General features: G+C 50.2%; 1 protein-coding gene across 3 annotated transcripts; it reads left to right on the top strand.

Annotated features, from left to right (window-relative positions):
* The first annotated feature begins 90 nt into the window (after positions 1–90).
* On the top strand, positions 91–19,709 carry UBE3B (ubiquitin protein ligase E3B). Of its 3 annotated transcripts, XM_066331555.1 has the most exons (26): positions 91–291; positions 660–780; positions 1,532–1,591; positions 1,937–2,041; positions 2,125–2,221; positions 2,858–2,943; positions 3,594–3,676; positions 4,216–4,321; positions 4,966–5,086; positions 5,694–5,871; positions 6,148–6,317; positions 7,122–7,289; positions 8,043–8,214; positions 8,787–8,905; positions 9,513–9,627; positions 9,980–10,079; positions 10,519–10,638; positions 10,959–11,135; positions 11,216–11,326; positions 12,102–12,239; positions 12,379–12,444; positions 13,797–13,855; positions 15,364–15,546; positions 16,006–16,117; positions 16,404–16,496; positions 17,124–19,709. In XM_066331555.1, the coding sequence occupies exons 1-26, from the start codon at positions 131–133 to the stop codon at positions 17,313–17,315; spliced, it is 3,213 nt and encodes a 1,070-aa protein (XP_066187652.1). In that variant the 5' UTR covers positions 91–130; the 3' UTR covers positions 17,316–19,709. The 3 variants fall into 3 exon arrangements, 2 of the variants coding, with proteins under 2 accessions (XP_066187652.1, XP_066187653.1); XR_010744935.1 differs by lacking the exons at positions 13,797–13,855; positions 17,124–19,709; XM_066331556.1 differs by lacking the exons at positions 15,364–15,546; positions 16,006–16,117; positions 16,404–16,496; positions 17,124–19,709 and adding an exon at positions 14,064–14,487.
* Positions 19,710–20,878: the final 1,169 nt, after the last annotated feature.

Here is a 20,878-nt window from a genome sequence, read left to right as displayed (position 1 = left end):
TCTGCTGTCAGATTCTCCCCTCCCCTGCAGGGAGCCGAGCACTGCCCTTCTGTGGCTGTTTTTTTCCACGCTGCTCTGGTTTTCCAGGTGTTTGCTGTGAGGATCCTTTGCTCCCTGAGAGGTTCCAGCCATGTTCAGTGCCAGCCAGTCCTCCAGGGCCCAGTTCCTGGACAAGGCCCGGCAGGCGCGGGAGGAGCGGCGGGAGCTGAAGGAAAGGGAGAGAGCTGCAGTGCAGCTCCAGGCTCTGGTCAGGAGGTTTCTGTGTCGCTGCCGCCTGCAGAGGGAGATCAGGTGTGTGGGATTCGGGGGGTCATGGAATTGGTTGGCTTGGAAGGGGTCTTAAAGCTCATCTCATTCCAAACCCCTGCCATGGGCAGGGACGCTTTCCACTAGCCCAGGCTGCTCCAACCTGGCCTTGGACGCTTCCAGGGATGAGGCAGCCACAGCTTCTTACAGCTTCTTCCAACCTCACAGGGAAGGATTTCTTCCCAATATCCCATCTAACCCCATTCCATGTCATTTTGAGTCCATTCCCCTTTTTCTTGTCATTCCAGACCTTTGTGCAAAATCTCTCTCCATCTTCCTTGTGGACCCCTTCAGGGAAGGAATTCTTTGCTCTGTGATTGCTTTTTAACTCCTCGTTTTTCTCCCTGTGGTAGGAAAGAGGTGGAGGATTTTTTTGGGACAAATGAATGTGGCTCAAGTAAAAGAAGTGCCCTGTCTGTGTTCAGGATTGCCAGGAAGCTGCTGTTTGTGTTCAATCCCAAGGAGGACAAGGAGGTGAGGATACTGCCCTGACATCCTGCTGTACTTTTGGGGACAGCTAAAATATGTTTAATTCCTTACCCAGTGATCTTGGAGTTCCTTGCAATATATTTTGCCTTCAGCAATGTTCTCTTGGCTCTTCCTGAAGGGATCTGCCTGTAGGATTGAAACAGAAGCCTTGAATTTTTCAGCAGTGGTTCTATGTTCAGGGCATCCAGTGGATGTTTTTCCTGGTGACTGTGCCAGCTGCAGGAGGTGTGTTTTGGCACAGCCCAGTTCCCCAGGCAGGTACATTGGGCCAGTTCCCAGAGATCTGTGCTAGCACAGGAAGGCTGTTTGTGTCCCAGCAGCTTTTCTTACCATGCCCTGAACTTATGAACTCAGGGTGAAGCCCTGAAATGATCATCTTTGCCCCAGGAAGCTGTGAGGGCTGACTGGAAGGAAACCAGTTGGAAAATGGAAAGCTGTGTTCCAATGGCAGCAGCAGTGAGGGATTTTTTTAATCTCTGTCCCATGGAAATCTGTGCTCAAATGCAGTTTTCTGTAGGGACAGCATCCAAATAAAGAGGAGGGAATTCTGCATAACAGCAACATGATGTGTGTGCTCCCAAGGAAGGAGCCATCAGGATTCCTGTAGAGAATATGCTGGGAACATTTGCTGATTTGAGACAGAGAGATCTTCCTCCCTCTGCTGAGCTGTTCCTTGTGCTTTTCCAGAATAGCCCTTCCTGTAGTTAGAGCTAATCCCACCTTTGGATTTTCCCAGAGGTTTGAAAAGCTGTGCCGTTGTATCCTGAACAGCATGGATGTGGAGAACGAGCCCAAGGTCAGCAGGGGGGGTTGGTTTGGAGTGGGGAGGGGTTGGTTGGTGTTTTTAACTCTCTGTGTGTGGATTTACATGAGTAATATGTAATTTTTAGCTCTCAGAAGCCCTTGAGCACTGTGGAGAGTGCACAGGGAAAGCCTGGACAAGTCCTTTAGTATTCCTGGGATGTTTTTACTCTGTGCAGCCACGGGAGTTAAAGGACACTTGTTTTCTGGGGTGGGTGATGTGCTTTGGCCAGGGAATTTGGGGAGAGGAACATCTTGGTCCCACTGCTGGGTTCAGTCCCCAAACTCTGCCCTGCAGAAGCACAAACCCTGATCCCTCCGTGCATCCCCCCTTGCTCAGGTGTGGTATGTGTCACTGGCACTCTCCAAGGACCTCACACTGCTCTGGATCAAACAGATCAAAGACATCCTCTGGTTTTGCTGTGAATTCCTCAAGCAGCTCAAGGTAACGACTGTTCTTATGTTTTCTCTCCCTGCATTTGGCAGGTGGCTCAGTGGATTTGTTAACTCTGCTGTTTGTTATCCCAGCCTGACATCCTGCAGGACTCCAGACTGGTGAACTTGCACCTCACAATGCTGGTCACCTTCACAGACACTTCCACCTGGAAAATCCTGCGGGGAAAAGGTTGGTGCATCTCAGTCTTTAAGCCACTGGTTTGGGACTTGGTGTTCAAATCTACTGAATGCTCTGGCACAACTTCCAGAGGAGCTGTGGCTGCCCCATCCCTGGAAGTGTCCAAGGCTGGGTTGGAGAGGGTTTGGAGCAACCTGGGATAGTGGGAAGTGTCCCTGCCCCTGGCAGGGGTGGAATGGGATGATCCTTAATATTCCTTCCAACCCAAACCATTCTGGGATCCTGTTTCTGCACCTTGGTTGCCACAAAGATTCATTCTGTGTTTGCAGAAAACAAGGATTCCCTTGGGATTAGGCTGTTTCCATTAGGACACCAACAGTTGTTACAGCATTTTTATAATATTCCAACCCCCCCACACACACAAGAAGTGTTCAGAGGATAAGGGAATGTGCCCTTAGCTCTGGAGTTTTGTAGGAAATAAACGTAGAAAAGGCAGACAAGTAGTGGGAGGAAATGAAGCTCTTACAACATAAACAATGCAGTGTGAAATGCTGCCAGAATGATGGGTTTGTGTAGAAGGACAAGGACTTTGTGCCAGGAGGGCTTGGGCAGTGACAAACTTCTGTGTGGGGGCCTCAGAGTGGGGCTGTGGTGCTGTTGGAGTGATGTCAGTGCTTTAACCCGAAGGTGAGACCCTGAGACCTGCCATGAACCACATCTGTGCCAACATCATGGGCCACCTGAACCAGAAGGGCTTCTACTCCGTGCTGCAGGTCAGTGTGAGCTGCCACAGTCCCAGCTGTACCCAAACCAGCCCCAGCCCTGCCTGTGCCCCTCTCCTGAGGAGCTCTTCGGCTCTGTGCTGGGGTCTCAGGGAGGAGCTGGTGGTGATTTGTGCATGATTATATTTTTTCAAAAGTCTCTCAAGTAAAGCAGAGTGTCTCCATTTGAAACCAAATCTACCCTTGCCCTTCTGTCACTGCTGCTGAGCCCAAATCCTGCTTAATCACTTCATCATGAGATGGACAGGGACATAATTTTGCCAAACTTTGGAGCTGCCACATTGTATTGGTTGGGTTTGTTTGCTGCTCTGCTGGGCAAAGGAACCGATGCAATGAATCTTTTAAGTAAGAATTACATTACCAAACTCTGAGCCTTGCCTGTTAATTTTTAAAGCCTGTGAGTGCAGGTTCTAGGGAAATAAGTCCTGCAGAGTGTCTGATTTCATTGCAGTTTCTTTCTTCTTCCGTTATTAACCTGAAGCCCTTCTAGTTCTGCCAAGTAACTTGTAAGAACTGGATTTTAGGCTGCTCTGATGTTCTTTTTCTCTGCATTAAATAAACTTAATATCTCTCAGGAGTAATAGTATTTTTTTCCTGATTATTACAAGGTTTTTATATTTTGATTTCTTTTTTCATTCCAGATTTTGCTAACTAATGGCTTGGCAAGATCCAGACCTTCCCTGTCCAAAGGTTCTTTAACTGCCATCTTCTCCCTTGCCTTGCGGTGAGTCAGCTGGAGCTGCCTGGGGGGATTTGCAGCCAAACTTGTCCTTTTTTGTGGTTTTGGGTTTTTTTTTTTAAGGCTTCTCATTCCTTCAGTGTTTTTGTGCCATTGAGAATATCACCCTGAGGAAAGGAGTTGCTTTAGGCAAATGGCTTACTTTGCTGTCATCATTTTTCAGATTGGAGTGGCTTTAGGTCAGGAGTTAGTGTGAGCCTAAACTTGAGGGTGCAGTTCACTTCAGGGTGAGCCTGCTCTGAGAACAGAAGTGTGGGTGAATGATCTTTTCCCTGGGATGCCTCAAAGCCAGGTTGGAAAGGGCTTGCAGCAGCCTGGGATAGTGGAAGGTGCCTCTGCCCATGGCAGGGGTGTGGGATGGGCTGAGCTTTAAATTCCCTTCAAACCCAACCCATTCTCTGTGTCTGGGATTCTTGCTGAGGGAATTCCCAGGATCCAGTTCTGGATGGCTCAGTTGGAGGCTGTGTTGCTTTCTCAGGTGGGGTTGAGCTCTGGAATATCTCTCTCTCTCTCTCTCTCCATAGCCCTGTGGTTGCTGCACAGTTCTCAGACAATCTGCTGAGGTCCTTCCTGATCCATGTCATGTCTGTGCCTGCTATAATGACTCACCTTGCTACTCTCACCCCTGAGGTAAGTGGGTGATCTCAGAGGACTGATTATCACACCAGGCCACTTGCTATTCCATTTTATCAACCCTTGGAACAGAGCTTTGGCATTTCTCTCTTTTCCAATTTCAGTTCTCTCTTGTGAAAGCCTTGCAAGTACTCTGGATTTCTAATGCAGAGACTATTAACACCAGTGGGATGATGGGCTGAACTGCCCTAAAATACCTACATAAATAAATAATAAAGGCACATATGAGCCACAGCTTGAATTTTTCACATCCTTGCTCTTCCTTTTCCATAACCACAGACAGAGCCAAAGCCTAAATCACCCTGTTGGGTGGCAGAGGCTCTGTGGGGGTGACCAGTGGGCTGCCCACTAATCCAATTCAATCTGCTTGGTGCAGACAGGCAGGTTTTGTGCCAGATGAGCAATTCCTGTGTTCTTGCAGACAGATCATTACAAAGGTCTGGCTCCAACTCCAACATCACCTATTCACCTGCCAGGGGTTTTATTTCCCAGCCCATCTCTGTGTCAAACACTCTGTGGGGCAAAAGCCCCGACTTGCTGCTTTATTTGGGAAGAAAAGCCAGTGCCAAGTGCTGCTGGCAGATCAGGTGTGGGAATGTGCTGCTTCCCAGCCTCAGTGACACTTCCATGCTGTCTTGCAGCGCCTGGCAGTGATTGAATCCCACGATCTCTTCCGGAAGTTCATCCTGTTCCTGAGCCGGGAATCGCAGTGCCGGGATGTCTGTGTGTGCCTGGAGGGCAGTCACACTCTCTGCTTGCTGGGTGAGCACCTCCAACACTTTTATTGGGCCTGAAAAAGAGTCTTGATTCAAATCTTCTCTTTGCATGGCAGAGCTGCCTCCAGCTCATCATTTTTAATTGTTATTTTGATAACTTTCTCTAAATAGTAACTGAGGTGTATTTTGGGATGTTACAAACAAGGTTTAAAGACCTTCCAAAGGGAAGAAGGGCCAGTGATTTGCTCTTGTATCCATGTCAGGCATCGTCTCTGTCAGCTTTTCACTTGGACTCTGAGCAAGTCTTGGAGTGTGGCAGAATTGGATCCCCTTCCCCTAAATGGCCCTAAATGCTGCTGCATATTTAAATTCACATTTCTGCAAAAGCCACAAGAGTACCAGTTTGGACTCTGGGAAAACCATGGATTGTAGTTTCTAGTAGTTTGTAGAAGGTGTTGGTGGGAAGGTGGCCGAAGGGATGTGTCATCTCAGGGGTTGATGTGTGCTGGAAATGGCTTCCTGCAAGGTGGCTTCTGAGATCATTACTGACACAAATCCTCTCCTGGGATTGGGAAAGGATTCACTTCACCTGTAACCCCTGTCCCACAGCATCTGTTCCTCTTTAAGCCTTGCTGTACTGGTCCTTCCTCCAGGCAATCTGGTGTTCCTGGGCTCCCTGAATGACCAGGTGCTGGAGGAGGAGACAGCTCATTTTGTGGGGGTGCTCATCCACATGCTCTCCTACTGCCAGAAGTACGTGTCCCAGAAGAAATCCAACCTCACCCACTGGCACCCCGTGCTGGGCTGGTTCTCACAGACTGTGGATTATGGGTGAGTGGGAAGGACCTCACAGGGAGAGATGATGAAGCCTCTCCATTTATTTTGAATTTTTGTATATGTTGCAAAGTGTTTTTATGTTTTGAGATGAACAGTGAGAAGAATTTCTCAGCTATTGCAGGTTCACAATAAACTGCAGCATTCCTGCACAGACTGTTCTGTGGGTGGGTGCGTATTCCAGTTTGGGTTAGGAGCTAAATGGATCAGTATCACTGACTGATGTTTTATTCCAAGCTGCCTTCTAACCTGTCCCCCTGCTCTGTCTTCCAGGCTGAACGAGTCCATGCCCCTGCTGACCAAGCAGCTGCAGCACCTCTGGGGAGTCCACATGATCCGGATCCTCTTCAGTGATGTGCTCAGCAAGAAGCTGCTGGAAAATCAGGAGATAGCTCAGCTGCCAGCACAGCCAATCTCCCCTCAGAACAGCCTTCCTATGAAAAGTCAGTTTTGGAGGGGTTTGGGGTTTTTTGTCTCTGTATGTGTGGATCTCTCTCCCAAACTCGCAAGGCTTTGACTTTTCCACTTACGCCAAAAGCTTTGAATAATTACTTGCAGCAGCTGCTGCTGCTTAGGTGGGAATGTGATCCCTCTTATTTGTGATTCCTCCTTGGAATGCTTCTGTGACCTGGGGCAACTCTGTTTCTTTGGTGCTGGGAAAATATTTGCTTATTTTAGCAGTTTCTTTCATCATTTTCTCAAGTAGCTGAAGTGCTTTTGGCAAAACTTAAGATTTCCAAGGGAAGATGGAAGCTCAGCTTCCCATGTGGAAAGCAAGGTTGAAGCTGGATTCTGGATTCTGCACCTGTGAGCTGTAGTGGTCCTGCAGAAAAGGCTTTGGGATAAGATAACTGTAAATCGGATATTTTCTAGATGTTGCCTGTAACACTGGATCCTGTGGTTGTTATTTGCTGCAGCCAGGACCGTGGATCACAAGTGGTTTGGGTTGGAAGGGCACTTACAGCTCATTCTGTTTTCACCTTGTCCTGTAGAGCATGGATGGAACTATGTGTGGAACAGTTTGAATTAGTAGAGGTTTGAGGACAGAGGCAGGGTCAGCTTGCACTATCTCAGGTTACTCTGAGCTCTGTCCAACCTGGCCTTGGACACTTAGAGGGATCCAGGGGCAGCCACAGCTTCTCTGGGAAACCTGTGCCAGGGCTTCCCCACCCTCACAGGCAAGGATTCCTTCCCAAAATCCCATCTAATCCTGCCCTCTGGCCCTCCTCCTGTGTTTCTGCCCCCAGATCTGTTCAAGAGAGCTTTCCAGAAGTCGGCCTCGGTCCGGAACATCCTGAAGCCGGTGGGAGGGAAGCGCGTGGACTCTGCTGAGGTGCAGAAGGTTTGCAGCATCTGTGTCCTGTACCAAACCACCCTGACCACCCTCACCCAGATCCGCCTGCAGATCCTCACAGGTCAGGCCACCTCCCTGCTGCTCAAATCCTTTCCAGTGGAGAGAGAAAAAGGAGATTTTCTTATTTCTGTTGATTCGTTGGGAGTTTTATCACTGCCAACAGGTTATTGACTGGCTGGGGAAGGCTTGTTCCATCCTCAATCATCTGTGGGATCAATAACATTCAGCACCACTTGATCAAGCACAAAGTCTCAAGAATACAAATTAAAGCAAGTTTTCCTCTCATGAAACCTTGCTTACTCCCTCTCAACCTTCTGCCTGAGTCAGGGTTTTTGAGGAGCCTGGCAATATTAATCTTTGGTGGGAACATTGAAGGCTTTCATACATCTTGAGAACAAATTGCCTGTCTTGGGGAAGGGGTGGAGGAGGAGATCAGCACTGTTTTGGTCTGGTGGGTAGAGCAGGGAGTGAATTCAGGGCTTTGGTGCTTTGTGGTGACCATGGGTGCAGCCTTGTCGTGTTCTCATCCCTAAGGTGGACGTGGAATCACAGGAATTCATTATTTTCTGAAGTTGCAGATGATTTAGGGGGAAAAGGTTCAAATGTGCAAACAATGCCTCATTAAAAGCTTTTTTGTGTGTGTTTTCCTAGTGATTGTCCATCTCCTGTTAATGCAGACAGGCCTGGGAGGCAAATGGGATGCTCATATTCCTCTTCTGCTTTGCAAAAGGCTCTTTCAGCTTCAAGTCTCACCTCTCTGAGCTTTCACAAGCAGCAGAATGAGCTTTACTGGGTGCACTTTATATTTCCATAGGTCTCACTTACCTGGATGATCTGCTGCCCAAATTATGGGCTTTCATTTGTGAGCTGGGACCACAGGGGGGGTTAAAACTCTTTCTGGAGTGTTTGAACAACGACACAGAGGAATCCAAGAGGCTGCTGGCCATGTTGATGCTCTTCTGTGACTGCTCCCGTCACCTCATCACGTAGGTAGCACATGCATGGGGATCCCTGGATTTGTGACATGGATTGTTGTGTCACTTCAGGTTCAAGAGAAACATCTGAGGTTTTATGTCTTTTCATGAAGATGAGTAGGCAGGGTAAAAGCAGCAAGCTTTTGGGATTGAGTCCTGAGGAATAAAGGGCTTCAAAAGGTCTTTTCCCCCTCAGCTGCTTCCAGCTGGTAACAAAAACGGGCAGGGAGGGGGAAAGAAACAACACAAAAAATGGGAAAGGGGGTGGAAAATTGCCCTTGTTGGTCACTAGACACAAATCTCTCCTCTTGAATGAGGCAAAAATTTTCTTGGGAATGGAAAAGGTCCTTTTAAGCCTGAAACACTGACTTGGCTTTTATCTCAGCCTCTCATAGCATCTTCTGTTAGGATCTGCTATCAATCAAAATCCATAAATAAGGTTTGGTTGTTTATGACTTTAGATCCTCATGGGTGTCAGTTGTCATAGAAATAAGAGCTGCTGCTAAAGGATAATGTGCCTTTATGAAAATTTCAACAGGGAATTAAATTTACACTTGTGCATTTGCATTTGTTTGCTCTGACAGGATTCTGGATGACATCGAGGTTTACGAAGAGCAGATTTCATTCAAACTGGAAGAGCTGGTGACCATCTCCTCTTTCCTGAATTCCTTTGTGTTTAAGATGATCTGGGATGGAATTGTAGGTGAGTGCTTTTAGTAGCTTGAGTTGATGTTCCTGTTAGAACACAAATGGCATTAATTTTGGAATTTGAAGCTTCTGTTAATCATTCCTTGGCACAAAAAGCACTTCAATGTGGGAACATGTCCCAGCCTTTTGATGTCCAGATGCCACAATCATGCTTTGTGCCAAATCCAGAGCACTTCCCTATTTCCAGTAAGGATTTGTGTAACAGACATGATGGGCATGTTGATTTTTGGCAGAGATGAGGTTTAGCAAGGCTGGGCCATGTGTTGGACAAGAGCAGGGCAGTGCTGTGACCAGGCAGAGCAGCTTGCTTGAGTCTCTGTAGAATCTGCTATGGATCTCTCTGCTGGTATAATTTGGGTACAGCTCAACTCCCTCGTAATTAGCTGAGATAGTCCAGTTCTGGTGTGAGATGAGATGGCTTTGATTAGCTCTGTTTAAAGAAGAGACCATCTCTCTTCCCAGAGGTGCAAAATCCTTCCCTCCAGAGGCCGTGTGGGTCAGGAAAACACCCCAGTGCTGTTCCTGTGGGGAGGATTATCAAGGTGTGGCTCTTGCTGGTGCCAGGGGTGCCTGGACTGTGCTGCCTTTTTCCTTTTGTGCAGAGAATGCCCGAGGGGAGACCCTGGAGCTGTTTCATTCTGTCCATGGCTGGCTGATGGTGCTGTATGAGCGGGATTGTCGCCGGCGCTTCGCTCCCGAGGATCACTGGCTGCGCAAGTGAGTGGCCCAGGGCAGGGATCCTGGGCAGCTCCAGGCTTGTCTCACTGCTCCACATCCTCTGTGGAGCTTGGTTTGGGATTCCTTATTGACATTCTGCCTGTGGGATTGAGGTGGGAACTGCTGCCTGTGTTTTCAGTTAAGGATGCCCCTCGTTTCTCTGTGGTGGGAGGTTTAGGTGGTGTTTTGGGAACTAACTCAGCACCCAAGAGCTGGGGTGTCCCTGGTCCTTTTTACCTTCTTAGTGTGTACTCTGAGCACTTCAGTCATTTCTGGAATCAGTACCAGTTCCCTCTCTCCTACACCTGGGTGTTTCTCAGGGATCTCTGAATCTCTGCCTTTTTTTGTCAAGGGACCTCAAACCCAGTGTGCTCTTCCAGGAGCTGGACAAGGACAAGAAACGAGCCCAGCTGCTCCTGCAGTACATCCCACATGTCATTCCCCACAAGAACGTGAGTGGGATGGGGGGCAGATGGTGGAGGTTGGGAATCAGTGTCGTGGGTGGCCATTGAGGTGGGAGGGACACGTGTCTGGAGCGTTTTGTGACATGGAGCTTCTTCCAGAATGTCAGCTGAATAAAAGTCTTCTTCATCCTCACCTTCCCCAATAGATTTCCTCCAAATGTCTTAATTTCTGTCACTGAGAGAGGACTGATCTGTGTCCTTACCCCTTCCTTGTGCATTTCCTTCAAATGTCTTGATCTCTGTGTTGAGACAGAACTGATCTGTGTGTTGTGCACCTGCACGGAGTCAGGGGATGACAGTGGCACCACTGGGAATAGCTGGGATGAGAACAACCAGCAGCAGTTCTGTGTGTCAGGAACCTCCCAAATCCCTGCTGCACTGCAGGATCCCCATGGATGGAGACTTTCATTTGTTTTCTCTTTTGCAGAGGGTGCTGCTTTTCCGGAACATGGTCACGAAGGAGAAGGAGAAGCTGGGGCTGGTGGAGACGAGCTCGGCGTCCCCTCACGTCACCCACATCACCATCCGCCGCTCCCGCATGCTCGAGGTGAGGGGCACCAGCCAGCCCCCAGGGCAGCCACCTGGCCTGACAAAAATGGGCCTGGAGGGGGTGTTTTACCTTCTCTGTGGCTGCTGAGAGACCCACTCCCAGAACTGATATTACAGGAGAATTCTGGGCCCTCATTCAGCTCAGGCTGCTGCAAACCTGGAATTTTGACTTGGAAAATGCTGGGGTTTTGAGCTTAAGACTCAATGACAAATGCAGGTTTCTGTGGTGGGCCCGTGTCCTGTCTCTGCTGCATCTCTGGGTGGGTGTTTCACGTGTCTCTGTCTGGGATTGTCCTCTGGATTTTCTGCTCTGTGCAGGATGGATACGAGCAGCTCCGGCAGCTTTCCCAGAACGCCATGAAGGGAGTGATCAGGGTGAAGTTTGTGAATGACCTGGGGGTCGATGAGGCTGGTATTGATCAAGATGGAGTCTTCAAAGAGTTCCTGGAAGAGATCATTAAAAAGGTGTTTGACCCTGCACTGAACCTGTTCAAGGTAGGACATAGGTGCCACCTGAGGTGACCTGGTGCAGGCAGAGCCATTCTGGCTCACTGGGCTCTTACCTCTTTGTGCAGACCACCAGTGGTGATGAGAGGCTGTATCCATCCCCAACATCCTACATCCATGAGAACTACCTGCAGCTCTTCGAGTTTGTGGGGAAAATGCTTGGGAAGGCTGTGTATGAGGTGAGCCAGAACTCCAGCTTGGGATCTTGTCAGTGATGGTGCTTTTGAGGGCATCTCTCCTGCTTGGGGGGGTGTTATTGAAGAGAGGAGTTTGGAAAAATGGCTTGACTAAAGATCCTCATAGTGGAACAGGCTGGAATTTCTTCAGGCATGAATTAAAAATAGTCTTAGAGGTAAAATCTGGGTCATGCCTTGATTGTTCCTCATGGTGCTGGGACACCAGCCTGTTTTTTTGGTGTTACACCTTACAAACATCCATTTGTGGATACTTCAGAGGGACATGAGGCAAAAAGGAGGGTGAAATGACAGAATGATCTGATAGAATGATTTGGGTTAAAATGGAACTTTCTAGTCCAATCCCCTTCCCATGGGCAGGGACACCTTCCACTATCCCACGTTGCTCCAAGCTCTGTCCAACCTGGCCTTGGACACTTCCCAGAGATCCAGGGGCAGCCACAGCTTCTCTGGGCAGCCTCTGCCAGGGCCTCATCTCCCTCACAGGGAAGGATTTTTCCATGTATTTCACTAAATTTCCCCTCTTTCAGTTCAAACTATGTAAGGCAGTTCTTTTAAAGAACACATGAAATTGCCTAGGTGCCTTTTTGCACCTCCCTTGCTAATGGATTTTAAGAAGATTTGGGGTTTGTAGCTGATTTTGGTGCCTTGCAAAGTCTGCACTTGTTCCACATCACAAGATCTGCCTTGCAGGTAACCAAAGATGCCACAACCACAGGTGTGTGGCAGGATCTTACCTGTGCGTTCTTCTTGTCCACAGGGAATTGTTGTAGATGTACCATTTGCTTCCTTCTTTTTGAGTCAGCTCCTTGGGCACCACCACAGTGTCTTCTACAGCTCCGTGGATGAACTGCCCTCCCTGGACTCAGAGTTCTATAAAAATCTCACTTCAATTAAGGTTGGAGCAATAATTTTCTTGTCATTCACCTCCCTGATTGCTGCCTGTTGTTAGAAACTGGGAGTAACTGGTGGTTCTGCTGCTGAACCCTGACATTTTTTTCTCTTTTTTTTTTCCTCTTCTCCCTGTTGTTCTCCAGCGTTATGATGGTGATATCAGTGACCTGGGCTTGACACTGTCCTATGATGAAGATGTGATGGGTCAGGTAGGTTTTTATTCAGTGATTTGTTGGACCTTACCTCTGCTTTGTCCTCTTCATGTTGCCATGGAAGGTTGGCTCAGCCTCTCTGAACTCAGCCATGGGATTTAATATTTACCTGTGGGCAGAGAACAGCTTTTTCCACAAGAAAAGGTTCCTCTCTGACCCTTAATTTTTCTGCTGCCAGGCTTGAAAAAGTATTTAATGCTTCCCCTGCATAACTGGTGTTCCCTCTTAAAAGAAGAATAGGGAGAAATTCCTTTTCTTCCCACATAGTTGTTGCTGTCAGGGAAACTCCAAGTGTCTTGGCCTAGAGAAGGAAAAGCTGTTTGGCAGTCCCTTAGGAAAGCTTGGAGGTACTTGGTTGCACTTGAGCCCTGTGAAGTTTTGTTTGCAGAGGTGGAAAATCTGAAGAGATAAGATAAAAATGCCTTTTACTGGCAGTGTTGTGCTGTAAATTCCATGGGGAGCCATGGAGGACACCTGCTGCTGCCTCAGAATTGCTGATGTTTCAGCTTGGAGGGTTCTTCCATGTGAAAAATGAAGGTAGGAGCAGGATGTGGAGCCCAGCAACGAAGGCTGTGGTTCACTGAGGTTAAAAATAACCCAGGCACTCCTGTTTCCCCAGTGCTTTGGTCGTGCTGAAGGAGCCAGGTGGGGTCACCCTGAATGAACTCTGTGTCCCTGTAACCACAGCCATGTCACAGCCATGTCACAGCTGAGCTCATTCCCTGTCTGGGCTTCAATCTGACCTTGGAATTCACCTGGAGCTGAGGCACAGAGGCCTCTGTAAAGTGGGAACGAGGATGTGCTGCCTCAGCTTGGGCAAAGATGACTCTGCAGGCAGCACCTGGAGAGTCCTGCACTGACCCTGAGCTGGAAGAGATCACCAGGCACTGGTAGATCCCTCCTGGCCTTCCTGCCTGGAGTGCCCAGCTGGAGGGACAGAGCTCCAGCAGCTCCTGCATGAGACCTGTGGCTCAGCCAGCTTTGGGTTGTGCAGACTGAGCTCTCTGAGCTTGCTCAGCCTCTGGATTCTGGGATTGTGACAGTCCCCCGGGGCTCTTGGAATTGATTTGTGTGTGGTTCAGCAGTGATGGATCAGACTGCAGAGGAGGCTTCCTTGGAGAAGGGCTGGCTCCACTGGTGGGAGAGCTGGAGTTCCTACTGTTCAATTACTCTGTTAATAGTTAAGTGAAGCTGGTTCAAGGCAGAAAGCAGGATTATTACTTAAATTTTAAATCCTGCTGTTTTATTGTAAAAATAAATGTTTTATGGAGAGGTAACAGCTTAGCATGGCATTTCCTTCCATTGTGGTTCCAGGCAGTAATTAGCAATCCAATCATTTCTTCCCTCAGCTGGTTTGCCATGAACTTGTTCCTGGAGGGAAGACCATTCCCGTTACCAATGAAAATAAGTAAGTATAGCAATTAGATTTTTAAGGTCACCACTGCACAATACTTTATTCTGGTTCCTTGGGCTTGCATCTGGAATGAATTGAGATAGATTGGAGGAGAAGGAGCACATAAATATCTTAATAGAATTTGCTGGTTACAGTTCATTGGCAGAAATTGTATTAAATTTGATTTGCAAAATAAAAATTGACAATTTACTTCTTGAAACAGCACTTCTGAGGTCAAAGGCACCCAGTCAGGGAGATTCTGCAGGATTTAATGATGGTGATGGATACAGACAGATGGATTCAAAGCAATTCAGGCACACAGTCGTGAACACAGAGGGCACAGATGCTCAAAGACACCTTGGAGCAGACAGATCTCCTCAGAATGATAACATGTGGCAGTTGTATAAAGCACCGTGTTCTGAGCAGACAGTGCTGAATTCAAATGTACTCGACAGTCGTTCTTTAGAGCCAGGAAATCAGAGGAGACACCGAGCCCCGGGGCTGTTTTCACAGATAACCGGCTTTTAGATCGTTATCAGAAATGTCAACTCCGGAGCCTGCAAACCAACCCCACCTTTTGTTCCTTTTTCTTTTTTTTTCTCCTTTCCCTATCCCCTTCAGTGCTCATAAAAGCAGAATGAAATATCTATTAAGCAAATGTGTGTTTGAACTGGTGATCTGGGGGTTGTTATCTTTTTCCTGACAAATGGAAGCTGGATCCCACCTGGATCTGTGCTCTGCAGTCTGATGTTTCCAGGCTTTCCCCTTCTCCAGCTCTGACCAGGGAGTTTGCATTTGAAAGGATCTTCCTCTGGCTTGTCATAAGTCAGCTCAGAGAAAAAAGCTGAAAGTCCAGGACGCTGCTCTAGTAATTTAAAGCAGAAATTTGAAGCTTTTGCAGGGAAACTGGGAGTTGGGAGGGAGCAGAAGTGTTGAGAATGGCAGCAACCTGGAAGCAGCTCTGGGGTGACCTTGCCAAATACCCAGGCAGTGGAATTGTGGTGGGGGTCTTTGTGGGAGCTGCTGAACAAGAATCAGCAAGTTGAGGTGTTTTGCCTGGAGATTAGAAGAGGACGAGCCTCCCTCTAATAAACAGTTCACCTTTCCCACATCCTGCAGGAAGGTGGGAATCTGCTTCCTGGTTTTGGTGTGGTGTTTCTCCAGGCATGGGGCAGCAGAGCCCAGTGTGCTGTTGGTCAGACCTGGAGCAGTCTGCCTGGAGAGCTGAGCTGTTAAAAGGATTTGGAACTGTGTCCAGCCAAGGTTGATCAAGGGGTTATCGAAGCAAATTAGTCCCTGAGCTGGGCAGGAGCTCTGAGAGAGTCCCAGAGGGGGGAAAGGGACAAAATCTGGGCAGAAAAACATTTTCATCTACTTAAATAAAAAGCAGGGCCTAGAGGGGGAAGTATAACCCTGTCCAGGCTGTCCCAGTCCTTTTGGGACTAGGAAAACACATCAGGGACAACTCAGGGGTGGGTGGTGAGTACCCCTGGCAGCTCCATGTCCCCCTGGCTGTCCCACAGGATCAGCTACATCCACCTGATGGCGCATTTCCGGATGCACACCCAGATCAAGAGTCAGACTGCTGCTCTCATCAGCGGCTTCAGGTCCATCATCAAGCCCGAGTGGATCCGGATGTTCTCCGCACCGGAGCTGCAGCGCCTCATCTCCGGAGACAACGCCGAGATCGACCTCGAGGACCTGAAGTAAGTGACTGCTGGGGTCCCTCATCCGGCCTGGGAGCTGAGCTCTGCCTCTGCAGAGCTCCTGGGAGGTGACAGGACAATGATTTGTTGGCAACTTTTATTGCTCCTACTTGGAACGTGAGGAGCAGAGCTTTGGGATGTGTTCCTTAAGGCTGATTTGGGATGGGTCCTGTCTTCCATTGGTTCCTGGGAGCAGAATTCCTCCCTGCTTTTCTTTTTCCTCTGATCAAGTGCCCAAGGAATTGCTGGGGGCTCAGTGTCAGAAGTGAACCCTGACACCGTGGCAGGTGTTGGACAGGGCTTGGGGCACCCTGATCTACTTGAATTTGTCCCTGTCCTTGGGACAGAGATGAGCTTTAAGGTCCCTTCCAACCCAAACCATCCCATCCAAGTGATCCTTCCAGCACTTGTGCCCATCCTGCTGCAGTGCCAGGCCTGTCAGAGACTTTCCCTCCCCAGGAAACACACAGTGTACTACGGGGGCTTCCATGGTAGTCACCGTGTCATCATCTGGCTCTGGGACATCCTGGCCAACGACTTCAGCCCTGAGGAGAGAGCCATGTTCCTCAAGGTGAGTGAGGAGCCATCTCTGCCCAGCTGGGATTGGGGGTGGCTGTTCTCCAGTTACCTGGGTGCTCTCTGAAGGGGCACCAGAGTTCCTGACACCTGGAAGTGCCCAGCAGAGCTCTGTGGATGCTCTGGTGTCACCATGGATGGCCCTGCAGAGGTGGCACTTCCCAAAGGCTGTCAGACACACACTGAGGGGTGCTCAGTGCCAGTCCTAGCAGTGCTGGGGCTGTCACTGTGTGGCTGTTCTGCCTTTGCTGCTCCTATCATCACCATGTGGCCCTTTCCAGTTTGTCACCAGCTGCTCCAGGCCTCCACTTCTGGGCTTTGCCTACCTCAAGCCTCCTTTCTCCATCCGCTGTGTGGAAGTGTCTGATGACCAGGTAGGCATCCTACTCTCAGTGCTTGGAAATTCCCTGCCCAGCTTCTTCCTCTCCATCTGACCTGGAAACCCTTAATGTGGGAAGATGAGATCTTAGGATTAGATACCAGGGAGAAATTCTTCCCTGTGAGGCTGCTGAGGCCCTGGTACATGGTGCCCAGAGAAGCTGTGGCTGCCCCATCCCTGGAAGGGTCTCAAGCCAGACTGGATGGGACTTGGAGCAACCTGGGATAGTGGAAGGTGTTTCCTGCCCGTGCCAAGAGGATGGAATGGGATGAGCTTTAAGGTCCCTTCCAACCCAAACCCTTCTGGGATTCTGTACCTGAAAACAGCCCTACCCCATGCACATGGCTGCACACACACACACAGCAGCTCCAGACTCTTCCTGCCTGGATTTCCTGGGTTCCTCCAGGGTTGTGTTTTCTCCTTGGGATCTCCCTGTGTCCCACCTGTCTCCTGGCACACCCTGCCCACGTCAGGCATTGAGTTACAAGCGGAGCTCCTTGGACAGGGGTGGGAAACTGAGCTTTGGGCTTTGGCTCTCCCTGTTCCCAGTGCCAGGTTTTGTGTCGTTGACACCTCTGTGCCAGGAGTGCAGAGGGGAGGTGACAGCTCTGTGCCCTTGCAGGACACGGGGGACACCCTGGGCAGTGTTTTGCGTGGCTTCTTCACCATCCGCAAGAAGGAGCCGGGCGGGCGCCTGCCGACCTCCTCCACGTGTTTCAACCTCCTCAAGCTCCCCAACTACAGCAAGAAGAGCATCCTGCGGGAGAAGCTGCGCTACGCCATCAGCATGAACACCGGCTTCGAGCTGTCCTAGGCACGGCCTGGACTCGGGATGGGGCTTGGAGCTGCTGCTGGAAGGGGAGCCCTTCCCAACGTGGAGCCCGGAGCAGCTCCGCGGGAGCCGACTGCTCGCTGGAGGCCTGGAGAGGCAGCTGGTAGTGGAGGTTCACAGGGATCCAGGGAAGAGCTGCTGGGCTCAGGGCTGGATTTTCTTAGGCACGGCTCCAGGCTGGAGGAGGGGATGGGCCTGACCCAAAGCCCTTCGCTTGACACCCACGGAAATCATCCTTAAAAGCAAACCCCGGGGGAGCGCGGAAGAAACGTTCCAAGTGCCACTCAGATTAGTGACAGTGAGACCACCCCCAGCAGCCTGGGCAGCTGCTGCCATGGGAGTGCTGCTTTTTCCTTTCCCAGGAGCTGGGCTGGCTGGAAGTGAGTCTGGGAAGCTGCACAAAGGCAGAGGGATGGCAGAGCCCTCGAGGAGATGTCGGCGTTGGAAGTGCCTGGACGGGCACTGCTCACTCAGGACGGGGGATTCCAGGTGTCCCTGCCCCTGCAGGGTCCCGGGTGTGTCTTGGAGAAGGAATCACAGGGAAGCAGCGACTTAAACAGGAGCAGATGGACTCTGTGGCTCTCTTGGGAAGGCTTTGGAATGCCGGAGGTTAAGGGCTGGAGCAGCAGGAGTGGGCTCAGCCAGCTGTGTCTCTGCCAGGCTCCTGCCAGACCCCGGCCTTGGGACAGAAAGGGTCATGTCTCAATTTCTCAGGAGCAGGAAAGGTTTCATTTTCTTTGGTTTCCAGAGGACAGGAGCTGGCACGTACTCAGGCTCCCCAGCACAGTGCTCAGGTGGGGCAGGTTCCTCTCTGGAACCAGAGGAATGTATCAAATCCTCTGGAAACCCCCATTGGTAAAATCCCTCTGGGGTGGAAGTTTCCCTTTGCTTGCAGGCACTTTCTTAGGGAGTTGTTTGGACCCAGGGCAGGGTCTCTGTGTAAGAGCCACATTTGCTTTTTTGCCAAACTCTTTATTTCAGTCGCTTTGTCTCTTTCTGGCCTTATTTCTGTGAGCTGGTGTTTGCCTGGAGCAGGCAGCTTTTGCAGGGGGTGACTTGGGAAGGTGTGGATCCATCCTTCCAGTTCTGAGACACTCATAAAGTGTCTCTGCAGCTTCCCATCTTTGGTTCCTTGAGCTGCTGCGAGTCCTGCCCTGGGCCAGGCTGGAGAGAGGAGAGCTTGGGCTGCTTCTGGGCTGTCCTGGCCCTGCTGGGATTCTGGCACAGAGGAGAGCCATGGCATTGCCCTCTTGGGGACAGGGTTAAAATTAAAAGCCAGTCACCTCCTCCCCTTCATCCCACTGGTAAAACAAGCTCTGCCCAGGGTTTTCTTTCTCTCTTTCGTTCCCTGTGGCACTGGGGATCCTCATTCCTCTCCCTGGCCATATCCCACCTCTCCTGCTGCCTTGCCTGGTCCATCCCATGGGACTCTTGTGCCCAGGTGAGCTCAGCAGAGCACAGGTGTCCACACCCTGGGCTCTGGAGGAGTCCCCTTAACCACAATATTTCACATGTCCAAGGAGTCTGAAAAGTCTCAGCACTGAGCAGTGAGATGGCCTTGGCTTCATCCTCCTCCTGTCATGCTTCAGATGGATTTCAGAGAAATAATCCTTTTTTTAGAACCAATGCCTGGAAATGCATCTGGAAAGCAATGTCAGGATCTTTTTTCTCTGTCAAATCAGTGAGATTAAACAGGAGTGATGGGAAGTGTTGGTGCGGACAGGAATGTCTGCATCCAGAGGGTTCAGGACACTGTGCTGTGAGTCAGAGAAATTATAGATGATAGTAAATTTATTTATTTTCTTTTTATACATAGAATGTTTTGGCATTAACCAGTTGGTGACTGCATAGTTGGAAGGTTTAGGCACTGTCTTGAACCTCTCAGAGTTTAAATATCACCCAAAATCATCTTCATCCTTCTAGGAAGCGCAGTGTGTCTGACTAGAGCACAATGAGCATTTAGTGAAATGAGTTGTTGAACACTGAGATAAAATCCTTGCTCCCCTTTTCCCTTTGTTCCTCAGGAGTACAATTCCTAGAAAAAAAATCTTACTGCAGACTTAGCTTGGTCCCTCCAAACCTGGAGATGTTGCACTACAGACACTGCTCCTGTGCTGGAGCTAGTGTGGAAAATGTGATAAATGTCTGGGAAATTCCCAGTGGATGCAGGCAAGGGTTCCTGTGGAGGGGCTGATTCCTGTGTCCCAGGGAGGCTGTGTCAGTTCCTGCCTGCTCCATGGATCCTGCCCAGGGATGGCTTTGCTACGGGAGATTCACGAGGATCTGTTCTATCCAAGACTCTGGTGTGGAGACTTTGGTTCCATCCCTGTGGATCTGACCTGCAGAGAAAATAAAGCTGGGATGAGTTCAGGTGGTTGGGTGTCTCCTGGTCCTTTCCTATGGCAAGGAATGTGCTGGTGGGATGCTCTTGGCAGAGCAAAGCAGGGCACTGGGGCCCTGGCACCTCTCAGAGAGACCTGCCTTTATTCCAAGGGTGAGGAGACCCTGGCTCGGGGTGCCCAGAGGAGCTGTGGCTGCCCCTGGGTCCCTGGAAGTGTCCAAGGCCAGGCTGGGCAAGACTTGGAGCAACCTGGGATAGTGGAAGATGTCCCTGCCTGTGGCAGTGGGTAGAAGGGGATGACCTTTGAGGTTCCTTCCAAGCTAAACCAGTCTGAGATTCTGTGAGTCTGCCAGGCTGGTCATGAAACCTGCTGCTCCCATGGGAATTCCTGTTGCCAGGTTGGTTCCTGGTGCCCCTGAGAACTGGGATCTGTGGGGTGCTCCAGATGGGGGGGGGATATGAGGCCTGCTGAACCCAAAGGGGCCTGGCAGCATTGTTTGAAGCAGGATTTGCTCATGTTGGAATCTCTGCCTGGTCCTGCAGAGTGGCTTTGGTCCTTCCTGAGGGTGTTGGTTCTCCTCAGATGCGGGGGCAGGTTCTGGGATCTGCAATGCTCAGTGCACTTCTGGGAATGGTGACTGGAACCACTGGTGGAGAGGGAAATGGGCTGGAAATCCAAGCGGGATCCCCCAGTGCAGGAGTGGGGGCAGCCCTGAGGAGCTGACGTGGAGTTTGATATTAATAACAATATTATAATATTGTGTGTTTCTGCTTGGGCCTGATGCTGGAAGCTCCTTGGAGGAGTCAGAGCTGTGCCTGCTGCTCCAGCTTCACTCCTAGTCCGGGTGTGGAGCCCTTCACTGCCCCTCCATCCCTGCCTGGATCCCTCCTGCCCCCCCTGGCCATTCCCAGCGTTGTCTGGCTCTGCGGGAGCGGGAGCACGGTGGGAGCGAGGGAGAGGCTCCCAGTCAGTGTGCAAGTGCCATTGTTTTGACACGGAGGCATCTGGCACTGTCAGGAACAGCAAAAAGCAAGCCCAGAGCAGCTGCTGCCAAGGCAGAGCTGGCAGCAGCCAGGCCTGCACAGCCTCTGCTTCCCTGGCAGATCAGCTGGGATCTGGGCACGGCACCGCTCGGGGCCACTGAGGTGAGGGATGGCCGTGGCTGTCCAAGGCCTTGGGACCATAAAACTGGGCACTGCAGAG

The sequence above is a fragment of the Sylvia atricapilla genome, chromosome 17 (assembly GCF_009819655.1).
Source record: "Sylvia atricapilla isolate bSylAtr1 chromosome 17, bSylAtr1.pri, whole genome shotgun sequence".
In the NCBI taxonomy this organism is placed as follows: Eukaryota; Metazoa; Chordata; class Aves; order Passeriformes; family Sylviidae; genus Sylvia; species Sylvia atricapilla.
This window is presented reverse-complemented; position numbering and strand designations above follow the sequence as displayed.